At 39.6% G+C, this 22,354-nt stretch overlaps 1 protein-coding gene across 1 annotated transcript; it reads right to left on the reverse strand.

Moving 5' to 3' along the window:
• Positions 1 to 13,609: 13,609 nt before the first annotated feature.
• On the reverse strand, positions 13,610 to 15,451 carry LOC120519044 (D(1C) dopamine receptor). Its single transcript, XM_039742125.1, has one exon. The coding sequence runs from the start codon at positions 15,053 to 15,055 to the stop codon at positions 13,727 to 13,729; it is 1,329 nt and encodes a 442-aa protein (XP_039598059.1). The 5' UTR covers positions 15,056 to 15,451; the 3' UTR covers positions 13,610 to 13,726.
• Between the last annotated feature and the right edge of the window lie 6,903 nt (positions 15,452 to 22,354).

Genomic DNA, 22,354 nt, shown 5'->3' on the forward strand with positions numbered 1-22,354 from the left:
AGGATAGTGTCATTCATGCTAAAGTTGTTGCTTAGTATACATTTGCCCCATTTCTGATGTGACATTTTGCATTTTATATAATGGCAATGAGCTGCAAATTTTCAGTTTGAAGAAGATACTCCATGATTTAAAAAAAAAAAAACAGGTTTTTATTTTGATAGTTCCTGATTTTGTTTTTTATTTTCCCATTTCATAAATGTCCTCCTACTGCATTGACATATGCCTGTGATTTCTGACCTAGTAGTTCAAAATTGGTAATGATTGTGTCTTTAAATTTTTGGGGCCTTATTATTCTGTATCACCATTAATTTCTAAATAAGACCTTCTTTTCTTTTAAAGGTCATGGTGCCTCTGGGCAGTCTTATCACTTAATTCTTTTCGGCTCAGAACTGTAAATTGTGCACCTCAGTATATTTTTTTCCTGCTGATCTTGGCAACACACAGTTTATAGGAAAGTATGAGTAACAAAAATAGATAAAACAGTAGTCGAGACTGTTAATATCTATTCCTAGTGGCATAATAATAAACACCTCACATGCAAGAATGCAAGTAAGAATTGCAAAGATACTTTATATGATATGAAATTTAGGTACAAATGAGGAATGTTTTCTTCTACTCACTAGCACGTCCAGCAGAGTGTTATTTTTAAAACAACGCTATTATCTGTTGTACTGCAGGGCCGAGTCAGATCAGAATTGAAGGTAACTTAAGGTGGTATGGGATTTATGTTTTTTGAGTATAATAAATCTTCATACTTCTGCTTCTTTTACTTCATTCTGGGTTCTGGGCCATAACAAGGACTCGCCAATTGTCACACTGTTTTCATTTTTCTTGACAAAAAATGTATAACCCATACTGCATTTTACCAATAAAAAAATATGAATTCATAATTAAACTTGAAATTCTTAAACATATTTATGCTGTTGTATTTATAAAAATAGGGTAGAATGGTGATATAGTATTAATACCTCAGTTCTGTTCAGTGCAATTTCATAACATTCTTCATTGAGCACTTAGACAAGTTTCCAGCTATAATGCAATGAAATTATTAAACCAGAAATCATCTGCATACTTAAAACACACAAATTAGATTAAATATGTAGCTAAACTAAAGCAATTTAATTTTGATCAATATAAACAAATAATGACAAAACAATACAATTGTAATTAAGCTATATCCAGTTGACAACAGAGCAAGGAAAATAAAAACTACAGTCAAGAGAATTTTTGCAGAAAATAAACCACTGAGGATGTCCATAAATGGTTTTAACAGACAAAGTCAAAGTTCTGATGACCTAGGCTAACTTGGCTATCTGCTCTTTCCTGGGCATTGTACAATCTTATAAGTACATCCTGGGTAGTCTAATATCTAATATTATATCCTAGAATTCTTGGATTCCTAAAATGTCTGGTTTCATTTTCTGTCGACAGGAGTAGCAGCTTAGCAATATGCAGTGGCACCAACTGCCACAGAATAAAAGAGGGTTAGTTCTCATTTATTGTCAGACTTGTATTTTGTGTGCAAACAATTGACAAAGAGAGCTAGAGTGTGAACAGCTTTTTATCCTTGGAGTCTGTATCCTTGTTTTCTTTATGTTTCTACTGCTGTATGCATCTGAACTTCCCTACAGAATTAATCTAATCTAATCTAATTTAATCAGCAGCTCTAATCAGGGTATGCTAAACTAAGATAATGAGCCTTCAGCTTTAAAGGGCAATGGGGCAGTCAGATCATTGGTTTTTTTTTTATTAATCTTTGGACTCTTTAGTAGACCAATATCTTAATATAGCAACACACACTCTAGTATTTATGTACGATGCCTTTAAAAAGTGTTCAACCCCATTGGAAGTGTTTACATTTTATTGTTACAGTGGCTTTCTTGACACTTCAGTGTCAAAGTGAAAACAGATCTCTGCAAAGTTATCAGTTATTTGGTTATACTTCATGGTTATAGTAATGATAATTTTAACAATAGTTTATTTTTTTAAAGCCACAAATAACACAATTTTAAACAGCATGCAAATAATTTGTTATAGTATTCAACACCACTATAAATAATTTAATAAATCGCCTTCTCTGTTTCTTGCATACTTAAGAATTTTTCTTAATTCTTGAAGTGGAAAAATATGTTTTATATATTGTTATAATTTGTTAAAAGATAAAGTGATGTAAGAGATAACCCCTAAATTGCAAGTTGATCTAATAAGACTAACGTTTAGACCTACTGCATTAGAAAGAGAGAAGATCTTGATACCAAATGCATGATTCCCAGCAATTAATAACATTTATTATTTTCATATTCCTTCCCTGACTTGGATGTCTTTTTCCTTTTTCCTTTTTAAGGATTAAGTCATGAATCATTTTATAAATATTGTTTTATTTATTTATGTAAGATTATTGTGTTATGATTATAGCATATTTACTAATCCTTTACATTACATTTGCTGTGCTGTTTATGTTGAGCCAAGGGGGGCATGGCCACCTGACACTGCAGCTGGAGCACAGCCCCTACAGTTAGTAGCACATGAAATGGCTGCCTTAGTATTGTATTTGTTTCCCATTCTTTGGCTTTCAGTTTTGCATTTATGATTGGATTCACTGGTTGATTGACTTCTTGCTTTCTTTAAAATTACTGTTTCTGGATTTGCTCGCTATCAGGTTTGTCTTTTTATGTCATTTTTATTTACTCTTGCCTAAGTTCTAATTTGTAAAATTTTTTAATTTTGAATCTTTAGATATTAAAGAAACTATTTTGTTTTAATGGTCCAGAAGTGTTTGTGTTTTTTTCTGTTTCTTGGATTTGTTCAGTTTGTAATTCCCACATTCCACCCTATTCTGCACTATGCAATAAGCAGCTTCTGGGTTTGAATCCTTGCCCAGGCACTGCCTGTGTAGCTTTTTCAAGTTCTCTCCATGCTTGTGTGAGTTTCTGTGAGTGCAATGGCTTTTATCTCACATTCCAAAGAAAGTAATGTTAGGTTAACTACTGGTTCTAAATTTGCCATATATATATGAGTTAGGTGCTCCACCCAGGGTTGGTTCCTATCTTTGGATTAATGATTTTGTAATGGTGTCTAGCCCACCCACAACCCTGAACTGAATTAAGTGGGTTCAAGTGCAAGTACAGTATCTGACAGCCAGATGAGGAGTCCACATCATTTTTGGTAGCTTTTGTTTTACATTGACATCAAATTGTTTGTTTGTTTGTTTGTTTTTTCACTTCTTTGTCAACAACAAAGGGGCGGAGTGGTAGCTCTGAGGCTAAGGATCTGCACTGGCATCCCGAAGGTTGCCGGTTCAAATCCCCGTTACTGCCAAAAGAGATTCAGAAATCTGCCAAAAGAGATTCTACTCTGCTAGGCCCTTGAGCAATTGCTCCAGGGGTGCTGTACAATGGCTGACAGTGCGCTCTAACTCCAAAGGGTATGCGAAAACTAACAAATTCCTAATATGAGAAATTGTATAAGGCAAAATAAAGAACAACAAAAAAAACAACAAGGGTGTACTGTACAGGTTAGGCCAAAAGAAGTAATACATTGTCAAATGAGAATCCCTAACTTTGGGAATATTAGGACAATAAACACAAACATGACTATTTTATAAATACAGTAATTGGCTTCCAAATAAAATGAGAGTGCAGTATTAAGCAAACATTTCCAAGTGTTATTTTAGAATTTATTTCATAGTTGTTCTGCTTAGCCCTTGGTGCTTTCGATGAATTCTGAATTACTTTCATCTTGACAATTTAACACTGTCTTGGGTTAAACCTTTATCTGGAACAATGAAAGTGGGGTTTTACATTCACACAATGTGGTTCACTAGTGTGTTAGAATATATTTAGAATATTTAGAGCCAGTCCCCAGAAGCCATTAACAGGTATTGATTTTTTTCAAATTTCAGACACAAGTTAAGATATGAACTCATTTATGCTTCCTGTTGCCTACCTCAGGAAATCACATTTACCTTAGGTCCTCTATCATATTTCCTGAGATTAACTTTTATTTTTTTAGTCACTTAAAGTTGAAGGTGTTACATGACATGAAAATACCACATTGAATATTAATATAAATAATCAAAATCCCAACTGCAAAACATTATTTTTTATTTTTCACAGCAGCAATACCTATGTGTATCACTTGCACTGATGGCAGATAATTACTGTTATTTTGATTTCCAATTTGAAAGCTATTTATGATGTACAGCTGAAAGAAAATTAACATTCAAGGAACACAGATAAATCACTTTTTACTTATTTTTTCAAGATCTTTTCAGATTTGCTTTTGCTCATTTCATCTAAACATGTTCTATACCCACTTATTTCTAATCAGTGTCATGCGGAGATGGAGACCACAAACAGCAATGGAAGCAATACAAAAATGTAACCTGGATAAGCAGTCATTTTACTGCCATGCACATTGACTCGTCTTCAATCAATGTTATGCACAGTCCCAAAAGTACTTCATCTCTGCCAGGTTAGAGTTGCCATTCAGCCTTAGTGCCTTGTCCTTGGCATCTGTTAAATCACCCAAGTGAACATAGAGAGGTCACCTTCACCTGGCCTAAGTACTCTGCAGCCGCCTTTGATACTCAAAAAGATTAATGAGGAGAGAAGCAAAACTTTTATAACATTTTATTATAAATGTAGACATTAATAACTATAGAATGCCTACGTGGTATTCTAAGTGGAGGTAGTTTGGCCTTGGAACCCCTAGAGATTAATTTTCTTGAGCATTTGTGATTTGTGGAGTTTTTGTTTTCCTCTCCTCATTGTTTTTTACTGTTTGTAAAGCCCTTTGAGGTGCACTCTTTGCATTGAAATGTGGTATATAAATAAAATATGAAAATTTCACATGGCAAGCATATCAGCCAGGAATCAAAGAGGGATCCAAATATATTGGATATCCTTTTTATGCAATTTCTGAGTTTCCTAATCTCCATAAACAGATGCAGGATCCAGAAGGAATAGGAGCCAGCCCTAGGAAGGTTACCAGTCACTTGTACAATCGTACTCCCCCATTTTGGGATATTAAGAATCACCATTAAACCAAAATTGTATGTCTTTGGGTGTGGAAGTACCTGTAGAAAACCCACAATGTTATGAGGTGAGCAAGGACTGCAGGCAAGATGCACTTCACACAAAATCCATTACAAAGAAAGGGAATCAGTCATTGACTCAAAGAAAGCGAGGAGGAAAAGCACCACCAGCAACTGTGCTGGGAGCCCTAGAAGTGTGTTAGGAAGGGGGCAACCATCAGAAAAGACAGCAAATAATCTGAAATGGCAACATCTTTGAACTGTTTGAGGGCGCAAGGTCCTAAGAGAAAATACATGGGACCGTGCTCTCCATCATACGCTATAATAGAGTGGCTTCCTGTTTCAAATATACAGTCACATGGCCACAGACATAATATCAGGGAAGTAGCTCTGGGAGGGAAGCAGAAGTAACCACTGTTCATTTTAAATTAATTATTCATTTAGTGGAGCTGTGGTTAATATATTATATATCAGGATATAGGTTTTTGGGGTTGCAGAACTCAAGTTTTGGATTATACACCTTTTATTAATTTTATATTTTTTGCATCTTTATCTGCCAAATGTTTTTTGATCCTAATTTGAGCATTACTCAGCAGCAACAATACTCAGAGGTGTGTGGTGTTGACATTATCACCCTAATGGGATGAAAGGATGGCACTTCCTGGTCATCTGAGAAAGATCAAGAAATCTCTGCATCTTGCATTTCATGTTCATTATCCTTATTTGGCTTCAACTTTTTAGGTTAGCAATATTATATGTGAAAAATATGACTCAATATTCTTTCGGGTTTGATCATTTTTGTCATAGAAAATTTTTGATGTTTCTTCTCTTGGTTGCCTCCATTATTCATTCTATTTTGCTTTTTTTGTCTTGGCCAACATAACAGGCACAAGCCACTGGTTCAGGGATAGAGATATGGAAAGACTTTAAACAAGTTCTAAACTAGTGGGAGAAAGATAGGCTGGAAACGGAGAGATGGAGTGTGCAGAGAAGTGAGCAGGGACTGTCAAAAGAGCAGTGTACATTGATGTTTAAGTGAGCTGGCCACCACTCCCAGTATTCAGAAGACCTAGGAAGCTTTTTCAATCAATCAATCAATCAACATTTATTTATATAGCACATATTCATACAAAAAATGTAGCTCAAAGTGCTTTACAAAATGAAGAATAGAAAAATAAAAAATAAACATAAGTCAACATTAATTAATATAGAATAAGTAAGGTCCAAAGGCCAGGGTGGACAGAAAAAACAAAAAAAAAACTCCAAAGGCTGGAGAAAAAAATAAAAAAATAATTTTTGTTTAGTGAAATCACTAAGAAATAAGAAAAAAAGAGTCAGAGAAAAGACAGAAAAGAAATTAGTTTAGGCAGCAGGTAAAATTCATTGTGAATGGGAAGTCAAAGATTAGAGAAGCCAGGGTGAGACTCAAAAACCAACTGGAAAAATCTTAAATGACATTAAAAACTTGAAGTCAGAAATCTGCAAATGCAGGTACAAACCAAATGAAAAAGTAACTACCATAAAGGTTTGAAGAACTACCACTAGAGCTTTGTTGTGAATGTTTGTGAATTTCCCCTTGGGATTAATAAAGTATCTATCTATCTATCTATCTATCTATCTATCTATCTATCTATCTATCTATCTATCTATCTATCTATCTATCTATCTATCTATCTATCTATCTATCTATTTTGTTTTTAGAGTTTACCCACAAGCTTTGACATTACATCAGTGCCTTCTTTCACAGCAGTTGTGTGATGATATCATATGCTGTGACACTGGTGATCGCATGAGTGGCAATAGGCTTTGTCATCACCCATGAAAACCGAATTTAAAATGGTGGCACCTGCAATGAAAACACAATCCTAAATGATAACCATTTGATGTCATCATCATAACAATAAAAATAAATAACCGAACAACATTATATTGGATTTGCAAAGCATTCAAAAATAATAGAGAACAGAAAAGTATTAAGACTCGTGACATTATTGTTTTCTGTGTTGTTTTATACTTTGAATACTCCCTTATGTACAGTAGATCCCTCTCATGTTAGTTTTGTTGGAATTAAACATCTTTCTTGATTCCGTGGCCTCCTTGACAGTATTCTAGGTTTGGAAATGCCCTTATTGTTCACAATGTAAACTACACATGACAACATTTTGGAAGAGAACAGACCATTGTGCCTATAAAGCTTGTCATTTACTATTCAACTAATGTGTGACGGAGACAGAGTTGGGATTTCAATGGAGGACCCCAGCACTATGAAGTGGCAGTGTTAGCACTACAGTGCTATGCCACCCAAGACCAATTATATTTAAATAAAATGTAATTAGAAAAGCATGATTTTTTTTTTCTGTTAACTTTGAGATAAACCCTCATATATATAAAAGATGGAATGTTGGAGAATCTTTTTAAATATGTTCACATATTTTTGTCCTTTTTTTGAATGTATTTGCACTTTTATATGGATTTTTTCTGCTATGATATGTACAATAAAGCATTTGCAGAATTCATTATTTTAGATGTATTATTTGGGCAAGAAACTAATTTCAAATGAGACTCCACTCCTTGTATTTTTAAGGGTGTATAAAATGGTGGTGTCTAATTCATAACATTCCCATATAAAACATCATTTAACTTCATGCATTATGCTACTAGGCTTTTCTATCAGTGGTAATATCTTCCAGTTTTTTCTTCTGGAATTTCAGAATTTTCCAAGATGGAGCATAACAAATCCATTTTTATACAGGTTGAGCACGATTACCAAAGCACACAGCAACACCTCAGGACAGGACACAATTTACAGCCTAAATCTCTCTGTTATAAAAAAAAAAAAACCTCTTGGAAGGAGACGAGACGTGATTGTCTCACAGGCACTTTCATGTCCCACGAGACGAGTCTTCATGCCAAGCGATGTAACCACTCTCACGAGACAAGAGCTTACGCAAAGAAATTTGGAAAAGTCCTGCATGGTTATGTCAGACACATTTCTTGTAGAGAGAAAGAAACGATATTCACTAAATTGCATTGTCACGATGTAATTCCAAACATGGAATCAAAATTCAATGTGGTATTGATGACAAGGTAAAAGCGAAAGAGATTGAATATATGGACAGTGAAGTGCGGCGCGCAAAATGCAGATCACGTGGCACGGCAGCAACAGCAAGCCAGCAGCTGATCGAGCAAAGAGGGGGTAAACAAAACTGTATGTCTTTCCCATTGTATTGCCATTTAAGAGGGGGTGTTGGAGGAGCAAACCCGTCTCCTTGGGGTGCGTTCAGCCCCCCTCTTCACAACGTGAGCGGCAGAGACGCGACGTGGCTGGCACGTAGCACGGGCAAGGGAGGGTTGGCGAGCAAAGCAAGCAGAAGACGAGGCCCCCTAGTACTTTAAAAGCAAATAAAACTGAGATTTTCAGATGATTGAAAAATTTGATTAACACTAGAAATGTATGTCATTTCTTTCTTAAAAGTCTCACACTGTATCATTGTTTATGAATATGTCAAAAAAGTTAAACTTCCTTCCACTGTCCTCCCTGGTTTATCATGTCAGTTGTATTGTTTTAAATGTTTCTTATCACTTACAAGGTGCATACAGTGCTTTACACCAACAAGGCTTGAGTACTGTATTAGAATATTCAAAAACTGGGAGAAAAGCAAATGTTGAAAATGAAAAAAGTATATCCATACTTTACATAAAGAAGTTGTTTTATGGCATATAAAAAAAAAACAATTGTTCAGATGTGGTTCACTTTCTGTCTGCTGTGTGAAGAAAGATGCAGCTGTAGAGTATACGTGATGCTTGAGAGAGTCTTTGAAACATTAAACAGCTCATAGCAAACAGAAAGACGCATCTGAACAGGCAAATACAACCCTTTAGTATTCCCACTCATTACTGAAGTGAAATCCCTGCTGTTGGGCAGAGATATAGTGAATCCCTTAGCTGGCAACTGTCATATAATGAAGAGTAGAAAGAAAAACCAAACACTGTCAGGACTGAGTCCTCACTATGCTAAAAGCGGAACTGCATTTTTTATAAATTACATTATTTATGCAACAATAACAAAGCTTCATTTGTCATTAAAATGGAATAATTGGGCGGCACGGTGGTGGGGTGGTAGCGCTGCTGCCTCGCAGTTAGGAGACCCGGGTTCGCTTCCTGGGTCCTCCCTGCGTGGAGTTTGCATGTTCTCCCCGTGTCTGCGTGGGTTTCCTCCGGGCACTCCGGTTTCCTCCCACAGTCCAAAGACACGCAGGTTAGGTGGATTGGTGATTCTAAATTGGCCCTAGTGTGTGCTTGGTGTGTGTGTGTGTGTGTCCTGTGGTGGGTTGGCACCCTGCCCAGGATTGGTTCCTGCCTTGTGCCCTGTATTGGCTCCAGCAGACCCCTGTGTTTGGATTCAGCGGGTTAGAAAATGGATGGAATAATTGTTTGGGTACCTTTTTTTAATACTGGCTCCTGTGGACTGATACTTTATAGAGAATCTAAACGATTGCTACAATTATAGTCTTAGGAAACTGTCGTCTTTCTTGGCTTTTGTGTATAATGATGCAAGCAGAGAAAAAAAAAGAAAGCTATCTTTATTTAATATGCATATCCGGTATTTGCATATTAAGCATCATGTTTTAAAGTAATGAAATAGCCTTTATATCATACAATAAATTTTAAAGTAAGCACTACTATAAAGTATTTAAAGGAAAATGTATTTTTTTCTTTGTAAGTAGGTACTAAATAAACCAGGCTTGACTGACTAACTGAATGACTGTAGTTGATTAGCACTGTGCTCAAATAAAAACATAATCTGCATAATCTGACTTTTTATTTAACAAATTTCACTTTTTTACTCTTTTTGATTAAGGAATACATATTTAAATACTGTATGTCTACTTACTATTTTTATTTGAATGTATAAGTGGACAAATAAATGAACTTATGACTTTAAAACTGCAACACATTTCTTCTTCTCCTCTATAAAAGGAGAATGTGTCCTTTATCAGTTGTCTGTGTCTTTAAACTTAATAACTTATATGCATTCTTCTGAATTGGGGTTCTCAAACTTGCTCACCTTCAGTTTTTAACTACTGACAGCATCATAGTAAAGGGGTTTGGTTCCCTCTTCAGTTCAGAAATAGAAATGAGTCTGAAAATAATCATGAAATCGCTATGGGAAGTTGGTGAAGATAAATTTGTAATAAGGATATTCAAGAAATATTCAGAAATAGTTGAATACTTTGAAAAATGTACTACTCAGTAACTTAATATAAAAGGAATGTGTAGTCTAAACCAATTTGCTCAGGAACTCTCCCAGTTATTTCTTAATCTTCCAAGTGTTCAGTACCCTGAAGCCACGATGTGCTCCTTCATTTCCTCAAGAGTCACGAAGGGTAAGCATGTAATTTGGTGCGTACTACGTGTTTATTTCATACTTAGTTACTGAGTACAATAACACATTAATAAAGTGTTTGGTTCTTTTTAAATCACCAATTACCTAATAACAGAGTATCTTATACAAGATATACCAGCACACTTTTGAAATTATCAAATGCAAACGATTCCGGTAATAAGCATCATGGATATCCCGTGGTAGACAATTCTGCTTTGGGGAATGTCTGGCAAGAAATCTTTGATAATTATGACTGACTCACAGAATTAGCAGTACTGTTTCTCCAAACTCCTGTGGATATTAATGCAGTGCTGGGTAAGTCTTATCTTAACGAATTAGCAAAATAATTAAAGTCAGTAGTGATCTTGCAGGGTGCTGTGGTTGCCACTACTGCCTCCCCTGGGTTTGAATAGCAATCCTGTTTATTTCTGGATGAAGTTTGCATGTTCTTCTCCGCTGTCTGGATTGGTGTTTCTCCCATTTCTCAAAAACATGTTGCATTAGGCTAATCGGTCATTTTAAGCTGCTCCACGTTTGTGTGTGTGTGTGTACCTATATGTGCTACTGTGATAGGCTCTACACCTTCACCTAAGCTTGAACTTCATTAAGCAGATTTAAGGTCTTTAGTAAAATGAAAGCCAAGCATTTTGTTCTGCTTGCCAGCTAAAATGTAGTTGCATGATATATATTCTGTTCCTATTAATATAGCTGGTCAAAAAACAATTAGACTTTAATATTACGGTTTTTTAATGGTGGATTGTGTTTTAGAATGTTTCTGTAAATTAATATCGCAATTATCTATTTTTTGTTGTTTCGTAACGTCACAAAAGTAAATGGAGTACTTCCACTCATCCATTTTATAACTGTATTCCAATATGAAGTTACAGGGGGCTAAAGCATCAGGCACAAGTCAGATACTGAGCCAGAACAAGAGCAGCCACCCATCACTGTGCACATTTACTCTCACACTCCAGCTCACTCCCACCAAACTAACTTGAGTCACCAAACAACCAAATCTGCACTCCTCTGGAATGAGGGTGAAACAGTACCGTCACCACAGAGGCCATGACCGGGTCACTAATTAAACCTTTAAAGCAGCAGTGCTCACCACTGAGTGCTTATTTTCCATAAATTATTTATTTTAGTCCATTTATTTTTAGGTGTGCACCACTAACTGTGATTTAACAGAAGCATCTTAGAGATAAACGCCTTCAGTGCTGAAGCTCATACACAGAATATATAGAGTTTAGAGCTATTAATATTTCTTGCTTATTTTCATTGTGTGCTAGACACTGAGTAGTTGTTTTTTTTATTTTTTTGTTAAAAGTTAAGGCTCCCATCCAGACATTTTATTTAAAGACTTAATTAAAGTTTACAGCCATGAAATAAATCACTGAGTTGTTTTCAACTCCTGACTTAACAGACTATTTATCGGGCTGTAAAAACTCTTCCAGAACCCTGGTTGAAAATTAAAAGTGTCTGAGATGTTTCATAGTCTAAGCAAAGTTAAAAAAAAAATACAAATCTCACAGGCACCTTCAAAAATATACAAACTGATGAATTCAAATTTGTGGAGTATCAAAATGCCTTTCCCCTATGACTTTAAGCAGGTTGAGTAAAATAGATTGATGGAGGATAGCCTTTAAAAGTAAGAAAATATTTTGTTTGTATTGATACATTTCTTTTTTAAATGAAATAAAAAAAGGTGTGGCACAGAGTTAAGGGATTCGATGTCACAAGTTTGAATTGTGTGGCCTGGAGTGTGTCTGTGAGGAGTTTGAATGTTCTCCCTTCCAGGGGCTCCAGTGTTCCTCCTACATCCTCAAAAAGGTGCATGTTAGGCTAATTTTCTATTCCAAATTACCTTAGTGTGGATGTGTGCATGAGTGGGCCCTACAATGAACTAGTGCCCTGCCCAGAGCTGCTTTGCACTTTGTATTAGACTATTAACACTTCAAAATGTTTTGTAATGCTATGAAACAAAAAATGCAATACAACTGTCTGCATACTTAATATAATGACATGGGATTCTCTCCAGCAAAGTTGCACATTTTTAAGTAAAAAGAGGATACCTATTGACAGTAGTTCATCACATGTAAATTCATACCATACCATTTTGTAAAACCACCTGAGCAGGGTTGCAGGAGGCTAGAGCCTATCCCAGCCAACATATGGCACAAGGCTGGAACAATCCCCCCGGACAGAGCCCCAAACTATCGAAGGGGAGCAAATTCACACCGCTCTCCCACTGGGGCCAATTTAGCATCACCTGTCCACCTAACCCCTAACCTGCATGTTTTTGAACTGCGGGAGGAAACCAAAGCACCTGGTGGAAATCCATGCAGACACAGGGAGAACATGCAAACTCTGCGCAGGAACAACCCGGGACCACGAACCCTGGTGTCCTTACTGCGAGGCAGCAGCGCTACCACTGTGCCACTCAACCACCTCACATGTAAGTGCTGTAGTCCAATTCAGGTTTCCTGTAAATATTAAAGCAGTTCTGCCAAAAAAGGACTAGCAAAGTCATGATTTATTTGGAGATTTTTATAAAAAAAAAAAAATATATGAAAAACACGTGGGCCTGCTCTCAAAAAAATTAAAGGTAAGAGGATACAAGAGCGGCTTATTGCTATGAAACTTAAAAACACATATAAATGTGGCATTGAAAGTGCACAGTACCACCTTACTGGTCCTTCTTATGGCTAAAGTGTTAACCAGTTGTTTAAACAATATGTAATTACGAAACAAGTCCTAACCACAATAAAACGTTGGAGGGTTTATAAGCAGATGTTTGAATAAGGAGCCCAATGCAAATTAAATTGCAAGTTCCATTTTACCCATCATAAAAGGTACTTATAAAAGGTACTAAATAACATAGATAGATAGATAGATAGATAGAAAATGCAATATATAAGAGATAGATAGATAGATAGATGGAAATGCATTATATAAGATAGATAGATAGATAGATAGATAGATAGATGAGAAAAACACTATGATTGATTGATAGATAGATATGGAATGGCTTATCATAAATTATTCTCATAAATTCGATAGACTGATGGACGGAAATTAACATTTAAAAGATGGAAAAGAAACCCTTGCCAAAAGAAATTCTAAGGTTCATAACGCCTCATGTAATATGCACTCATTAAAAAATCCACTCAGGAATTATTTTACCCCAAATTAAGTTATTTATTAGACATTGGCCATTTAACAAGGCGCGACGTTTTCTTATTTAGATTCCCATGCTGTGTAAAGTATGTTCCAGCTGCACCAACGGTGACCGGAGAGATACCCGTTTACTCCTCTCGGATCTGTCCGGGAATCGCGTCGCACTCGTGCAGCCCCGTGGAGGTGAAAGGCGTGATCGTGTCTAACGAGATCTCCGCCTCGCACTCAAACTGCACTCCGGGCAGCAAGGTGTTCTTGTGGCCCAGGGATCTCTGTGAATTGACTGACGTTTTGTCGAACGGCTCCTCGTCACCTGGCTGGTCCTCCGCGTTGGAGAGCGGAGACGCGTTAAAGATGTTCGGAGCATCCTTTTGAAATGTGGTGTCATGATGGTAGGAAACCAGCTCATTGCTGAAGTTCACCGCTTCCACTGTTGTACTGGAACAAAAACGATTGCAGCCCAGGATGGTGGCGAAGGCTTTTCTAAAATCTGCATTCAGTGCATATATCACCGGATTTACTGACGAGTTCGCCCATCCGAACCATACAAAAATATCAAAGGTTGTCTGGCTGACACATGGCGGCTCCCCGGGGGAGTCACAGAAGGGCACCATGCAGTTCAGTAGAAAGAAGGGCATCCAACAGAAAACAAAGACGCCCATGATGATGGAGAGAGTTTTCAAAACTTTGGTTTCTTTCTTGAAAGAAGTTTTGAGCGAGTTTTCGTGGGGACAGTCGCTGGCGTGCGGATGCGAGTGCTCCACCGCTCTTTCCAGGGAGGAGATCCTCCGGATTTGAGTCTGTGCAATTCTGTAGATCCGAGTGTAGGTGACAATCATGATGGCCACGGGAATGTAAAAGCTGATCAGAGACGAAAGGATCGCATATGTCCTGTTAAGTCTGGCGTCACAATTTTCAGTCTGGTTGCTGAAATGTGCCACCTGCTCTAATTCCTCCGCTCTGTGCCAATTGAGTTGAACTGGGATGAACGAGATTAGAATGGAAAGCGTCCAAGCAACCCCAATCATAATGAAGGCCACCCTTTGGGTCATTTTACGCTCGTATCTGAAAGGACTCGCTATTGCCCAGTATCGGTCTACACTTATGATGCACAGGTTAAGGATAGAGGCTGTCGAGCACATGATGTCAAAGGCGATCCAGGTGTTGCAGAAACTGCCAAAAAGCCAGCCGCCTGCTACCTCAGTAATAGCTTTCCAAGGCATTACTAAAACAGCTACAAAGAGGTCTGACACGGCCAAGGAGATGACGAAGAAGTTAGTGACTTTGGACCGCAAGTGCCGGAATTTAACGACCGCGACACAGACCAGCGTGTTTCCCAATAGCGTGGAGACGATCAGCAGAAATAAAACGCATCCTGTGAGAATCCGAACGCTGAGGTCGGCGCTTTCCCCAACAGTGCCAGCCGAAACCTGCGTCTCGTTGTTCAGGCTTTCCATGTGGCAGAGACTCTGCTGCTCTAACTGCCGGCAGCGCTTTGTCCAACAAAAGTGACATACCTGTGTGCAAGTGGAGCAGGACCTGATGGGGAGGCAGAAGCCCTCTTTCCTAGGGGTTGCGGTATTGCTTGTCTCTCTTCGTTTGTTCTCTGATTAGTTGTAGACGCTTAAGAGTGACATTGGCAGCTCCGAGTTTGGCATCCAACGCAATCAAAAGAAAAAAGTTAACACCAGAAAAGATCCGCGTGTGTTTTCGTGTTTCGTTCTTAAATGGGTTGTATTTTTCTCATCTCTGAGCTAGGTAGGCTATATCTTTGAGCAGCCCCTCCACACTCCTCCATATAAAGAAGAGGATCGCGATTGGCTTTCGTCTTTCCACTTATAAAGAATCAAGATCAGCTAAGAGCGTCACTCAGCGCATCGTTTCGTCAGTGAAGCATCAAAATGTGCAGCTTGTCTGATGTCTGTATTCTGTCACAACGACTTCAGGGTGTCCGCAGATGGCTGGCACTTTTTAAATTAGATTCTACTTCGTGAAAAATAGCATTGAAATCATATCTATTAGTCTGCAGTAAAAAAAAATCGAAGTTGTGTTTAATTGAAGATGTTCTGAAAATAACAACGTTGAAGATCAAAACACATTGGTAACAGACGGCGCAATGGTTATACAGGGTATCTGCAATTTCACACCTCCAGGAGAGTGGGTTGAAATGCCGACCCAGCCACTGTGTAGAGTTTGTACGTTTTCTCCGAGTACTCCAGCTTTCTTTCCTCATCCCAAAAATGTGCCTGTTCAATTCATTGACTCGCTGTGGGTGTACGATCTGCTAAAGAAGAAAAAAAAAACCCTGGGCAGCAGGTGTGTTGTCATCGGTGGGAATCTTGACGTGATTGAACTGTAACTGGGTGGCACATTAGACACAGCTTCAATATAACAGAAAAGGTGGCACTAATACTATACGGTGGCGCAGCGGTTAGCGTTGCGGTAATATGGATGAATCGTCCAAAGTTTGAACCCACTGTTGTATTTAAACGTTTCACTAGTATGCAACTGAGCCTTCCTGCTACACCCGCAAAAATAGGTTAACTCACAGTTTCAATGTAGCTTCGTGTGTGTTTGCACGCAAGTGTCGACTTCGTCCAGCGTTTTTCATCCTAAAGGATCGCAAGTCTCCCTTGTGCCCGCACGCAGTCGCCTCGAGTTTACGTGTCTCCGATGAACTGCAGTTTGTGACGGAGGGTGGTTGTTGGACAGCATCTGCAGCACCGGGGTGAACTGCATACGGGCAGCCGGAACGGAGAGCAAACTCTGACGCCACTTCTGAATGTACAGTATATGGGGCAGCATGGAAGCATCCAAAGCAGATGTATCAGGTAAAGATGAATCCCTTACAGAATTCCAGTCAGTTAATAAACGACGGTATGTTTTTGTGATTAATTGTGATTTAGCCCGACAGACGAGCATAGCAACTAATCAGCACCGCAAAGCAACGCCACATGTGGCCCGATCTTAGTTAGGACGAGCTGGTGACTGTTAGCTGCCTGTAATTATTCTAAACATGACGTTGAAATGTACAGATCACCAGTGGAAAAACGTTTAACCTTTCTCGACAGATGTTTGCGTTTTGTTGATAATAACTTCAAATAAATAAATCGGCTGATGTGTTTCTATTTTTATTGTTTCTTAGTTTTACCTTAACAGCTGAGAATGCCCAATATTGTGAAAATAACTTTTGCTAGAGTAGCGTTTTTCAATATTATCCTCCCACTCTTATTCTTTCCCTTAAAAGTTAGTTGAAATGGATCAGACTGTGTTTATTTTATTATTGTTTATTATTTACTTATTTAGCTGACACCTTTATCCATGGCATCTTACAACATTTGAGATACAGTTGGTTCAGATCCTACCACTGACCCTGAACAAGTCACTTCACCTGCATGTGCTCCAATTGGAAATACACAAGAAATGTAACCAATTGTATCTCAAGTATTGTAAGTCACTTTGGATTAAAGCATTGGCCAAATAAATAAATGTAAATGTAGTATGTAATTTCTTTTGTTTTTCCAATTAGAGCCCAGGCAGCTGAAGTTACTTGCTGATGGTCATACAGTGTCAGTAGTGGGATCTGAAGTCACAACTGCTTTTTAATATTTGACAATGCATACCCTGTCCCTCTCCTTCTCTATCACTCACAATCTCAGAGGCTGTTTCTGTGGTTTTTGCCGTTATCCATGCATCTATACCGTTGCACTACTTGATGGCCCTGTGTGGTGCCTATTCAAGTTTAAGTGACTCCTAAGCTTTGACATACCATGCTAGATTGTAGATCATTTTCCCTCAGAATACCTCTAGGTCCCAAACAATCAGCCTACCAGATGTTCACTTACTCTGCCAATTCCTGAAACTTTGTGGGAAAAAAAGAAAATGTTCAGTGTACAGTAGGTAGCAAGTCTACATGGGTGTTCACAAGAGTATGGTGCACTAACCTCTGAGGTCCCATCAGATGGAACCAAGAAAGCCAGCATAGCTGTAGATACAGGGCCAATGTGCAACTTTGATACAGATGTTGGCCAATGTGTGAATTGATCCAAGATCCATGAAGGCAGCAACTTGAGCCTTTTAGCAAGCTCGCCGTCTACTGGTGGAGACCAGGCACTGACCTTTGTGAAGTCGATAGTGTAGAGATGACATATTTCCATTTACTGAATATATCGTGACACAAACCTGAAGAGTTTTAAGGAAGTGGTGAGATTTGTGTTGCTTCACAGAATTTAGACTCACCTCAGTGATTCTCAAATATGGTACTTAGTGAAGAACAGTGGTAACCTTAATCTTTCTGGTAATGTTTTTCCTTGGAAGCACATCTGTACACACCATTATTATTATCTTCATTGAAGAATTTCCACAAGATAACTAACGTCATCTGATTCCATTCTGGCTTTTCAGGTTAAGGCAGATCACTAAAACTATTCATTCAGCATAATAGACATGTGCGAAGAAGAAGAAAATATTGCATTTCTATAGCCCTTTTCAAGACACTCAAAATACTTTACATAGAGGGGGGAGCCACTTGAACAACTGCCAATGTCCAGCATCCACCTGGATGATGTGACGGCAGCCATTTTGCAACAGTACATTCACCACATATTAGCTATTAGACGGTAAATAGCTGAGGGGGGTAATTAGCCAGTTAGACATGGGGGATGATTAGGGGTCCAAAATGACCAGGTTATAATGGGCAATTTAGACAGAACATAGGGAAACACCCTACTTTTTACCAGACAGCATCCTTTACTTTATCAAGGTGATGCCAGAATGTTTTTTCTGACATGGATTTCTACTATTAGGGATATGTAAAAAAAGAAGCATTAGTTTGTCACTAATACTATTAATATTTTAGCTGCAGCAGCATTTTTTTTCTCAGTGATTGTGAGTGTACCCTTCCTGCCTTGAACTTGATGCTGAAGGGATAGGTTCTGGCCTACTCTGACCCTGAACTTGAAAAGTGTGTTCCAAAATGAGTGGCTGATAACAGATCAGTTAGAATTTATTTATAAGAATTACTTGTGAACGCTTTAAATCACTTTGTAAATCATTACATTTCTTGTGAACACCTCAAAATAGGATGGCCAATGCTAAATTCAGATTCTTTTTATATAGCATCTTTTATGATAAGGTGGCACAATATATAGCACAGTTTTTAGCATTGTTGTTTCACAGATTCAGAGTCCTGGATTTACTGCCTGTGTGTGTGTGTGTGCCCTCCTACTGTACATACCCGGCAATGTATATGTACAGTATATGTCAGTTGGCCCTGTGGTAGACTGTTGTCCTCTTTGGGGCTGATTCCTGCCTTCCTTCCACAGTAAGCCTCACCACCCATAACTCTTGATTTAGATTAAGCAGCATTGAGAATGGTGTTTTATGAATTCTTCCACATGACTGAGGGATTAAGGCAGACAGAAGATAGATGGATGGCTCTTTGTCTGTGGTCACTTTCATGAAGCATTTTATTAAGAAATAATTATAGATATCAATGTATAGCTGAAATTGCACATTACATTATTATAAACTGAAAGCATAAAGCATTTTTAGATAATTCACAACCCCACCGCGGTAGTTCACTGACAAAAGTTTAGCCTAATTTTGTTTCCTTAATGTGCCATGGCATCCTGTTATTAATAAAAATCATCTTGTTTTGCAGCACGGATAAACACAATTTAGGAAGCTTCCTTGGAACTTAATCAATACACAATGAATCCTAATTTTTTGCAAAAGAGCTCCAAAAGTATTTGTTAGAATGACTATTGGCATAGCAACATCTGTAATGATATGCCTTTGTAGTGGCACAGGTACTAAGTTCATTAAATGAATCCAATTTCCCTAATAACTCATTCACAATAAGAAAGCAGGAAGCAGAAAGAGTCAATAGCCTTAGGATTTTGTGCAAAAGAATCACATTAAGTCACTCATATAGGATCAAGAAAAAAGGAATGCAATATTCAGAAGTCTGCATATATTAACACAGTTTCTAAGTATCGATTACTATTGTATTGCTTGATTTAGCTGCTGTTAATAGTCCTGCAACCAAATTGACCTGACAAGTGCAGTACTTTCATGTCAATAATGTCTTTTTGTGTTTTACATCTACTGTAGTAAAAGCAGGTTCTCTTAATATATAGGCAGCACAACCCCAAATAGGTCATCCCCAGTGGGCTCCCAGTACAAGAACTCAGCTCCACTCTCACCAGTTGAGCCAAAGGAGACCTCCATCAACTCAAGTGACTAATCGGCTTCTGACTGCAGGGGCATCTCTTCTTCACAGCAGGCTTGTTCCCTTCAATAATAACAGGACTTTCTAGGTTAACAGGTAATATTGTTTTTATTATTTATTATTTTTATCAAATGACACCTTGTATGCTTAATTTAGAGATTACTCAGATATGTTCAGACATCTTTATGACATTAGGTTTTTCACACTGACTGCTCTGATCCCGCCGTATCCATCCAACATGACAATGCAGCATACAATGAGATTTTTATGAGGGGAATTTTTGGCTTTAGTAAAATTGACAGTTACACAACAGATCCCTTTCACAGAGTTAGAAAAGTATATTTCAAATACAAAATACTTGGAATGTTTATTGCCAAAGAAAATTATATGTATTTAATGCTTCATGATGCTAATAGAGTTGAACACCTAGTGGAATCCAAACTCATTTGAACTCTGGAAAATAAATCCATCCATTCATTTATTTTAGAACCTGCCTATTCCATCCATCCATCCATCCTCTTCCGCTTATCCGAGGTTGGCTCGCGGGGGCAGCAGCTTAAGCAGAGAGGCCCAGACTTCCCTCTCCCCGGCCACTTCTTCCAGCTCTTCCGGGAGAATCCCAAGGTGTTCCCAGGCCAGCCGGGAGACATAGTCCCTCCAGCGTGTCCTGGGTCTTCCCCGGGGCCTCCTCCCGGTTGGACATGCCCGGAACACCTCACCAGGGAGGCGTCCAGGAGGCATCCTGATCAGATGCCCGAGCCACCTCATCTGACTCCTCTCGATGCGGAGGAGCAGCGGCTCTACTCTGAGCCCCTCCCGGATGACGGAGCTTCTCACCCTATCTTTAAGGGAAAGCCCAGACACCCTGCGGAGGAAACTCATTTCAGCCGCTTGTATTGCGATCTCGTTCTTTCGTCACTACCCATAGCTCATGACCATAGGTGAGGGTAGGAGCGTAGATCGACTGGTAAATTGAGAGCTTTGCCTTACGGCTCAGCTCCTTTTTCACCACGACAGACCGATGCAGAGCCCGCATCACTGCGGATGCCGCACCGATCCGCCTGTCGATCTCACGCCCATTCTTCCCTCACTCGTGAACAAGACCCGAGATACTTGAACTCCTCCACTTGGGGCAGGATCTCTCCTCCAACCCTGAGAGGGCACTCCACCCTTTTCCGGCTGAGGACCATGCTCTCGGATTTGGAGGTGCTGATTCTCATCCCAGCCGCTTCACACTCAGCTGCGAACCGATCCAGAGAGAGCTGAAGATCACGGCCTGATGAAGCAAACAGGACAACATCATCTGCAAAAGCAGTGACCCAATCCTGAGTCCACCAAACCGAACCCATCAACACCCTGGCTGCGCCTAGAAATTCTGTCCATAAAAGTTATGAACAGAATCGGTGACAAAGGGCAGCCCTGGCGGAGTCCAACTCTCACTGGAAACGGGCTCGACTTACTGCCGCAATGCGGACCAAGCTCTGACACCGGTTGTACAGAGACCGAACAGCTCTTATCAGGGGTCCGTACCCCATACTCCCGAGCACCCCCACAGGATTCCCGAGGGACACGGTCGAATGCCTTTTCCAAGTCCACAAAACACATGTAGACCGGTCGGGCAAACTCCCATGCACCCTCCAGGACTCTGCTAAGGGTGAAGAGCTGGTCCACTGTTCGCGACCAGGACGAAAACCACACTGTTCCTCCTGAATCCGAGGTTCGACTATCCGACGGACCCTCCTCTCCAGAACCCCGAATAGACTTTTCCAGGGAGGCTGAGGAGTGTGATCCCTCTATAGTTGGAACACACCCTCCGTCCCCTTTTAAAGAGGGGACCACCACCCCGGTCTGCCAATCCAGAGGCACTGTCCCCGATGTCCATGCGATGTTGCAGAGACGTGTCAACCAAGACAGTCCTACAACATCCAGAGCCTTAAGGAACTCGGCGATCTCATCCACCCCGGGCCCTGCCACCAAGGAGTTTTTTGACCACCTCGGTGACTTCAGTCCCAGAGATGGGAGAGCCCACCTCAGAGTCCCCAGGCTCTGCTTCCTCATTGGAAGGCATGTTAGTGGGATTGAGGAGGTCTTGAAGTACTCCTCCCACCGACCCTAACGCCCGAAGTGAGGTCAGCAGCGCACCATCCCCACCATATACGGTGTTGACACTGCACTGCTTCCCTCCTGAGACGCCGGACGGTGGACCAGAATCTCCTCGAAGCCGTCCAAAGTGTTCTCCATGGCCTCTCCAAACTCCTCCCATGCCCGAAGTTTTGCCTCAGCAACAACCGGCCGCGTTCGCTTGGCCTGCCGGTACCTATCAGCTGCCTCCAGAGACCCACAGGACAAAAAGTCCTATAGGACTCCTTCTTCAGCTTGACGGCATCCCTCACCGGTGCCGGGATTGCCGCCACACAGGCACCGACCACCTTGCGGCCACAGCTCCGTCAGCCGCCTCAACAATAGAGGCACGGAACATGGCCCATTCGACTCAATGTCCCCACCTCCCTCGGGACGTGGTTGA

Source organism: Polypterus senegalus, chromosome 1, assembly GCF_016835505.1.
Source record: "Polypterus senegalus isolate Bchr_013 chromosome 1, ASM1683550v1, whole genome shotgun sequence".
NCBI lineage: Eukaryota > Metazoa > Chordata > Cladistia > Polypteriformes > Polypteridae > Polypterus > Polypterus senegalus.

Coding starts and splice junctions, on each gene's coding strand:
- LOC120519044 (XM_039742125.1), bottom strand. CDS start 15,055: ATGGAAAGCCTGAACAACGAGACGCAGGTTTCGGCTGGCACTGTTGGG.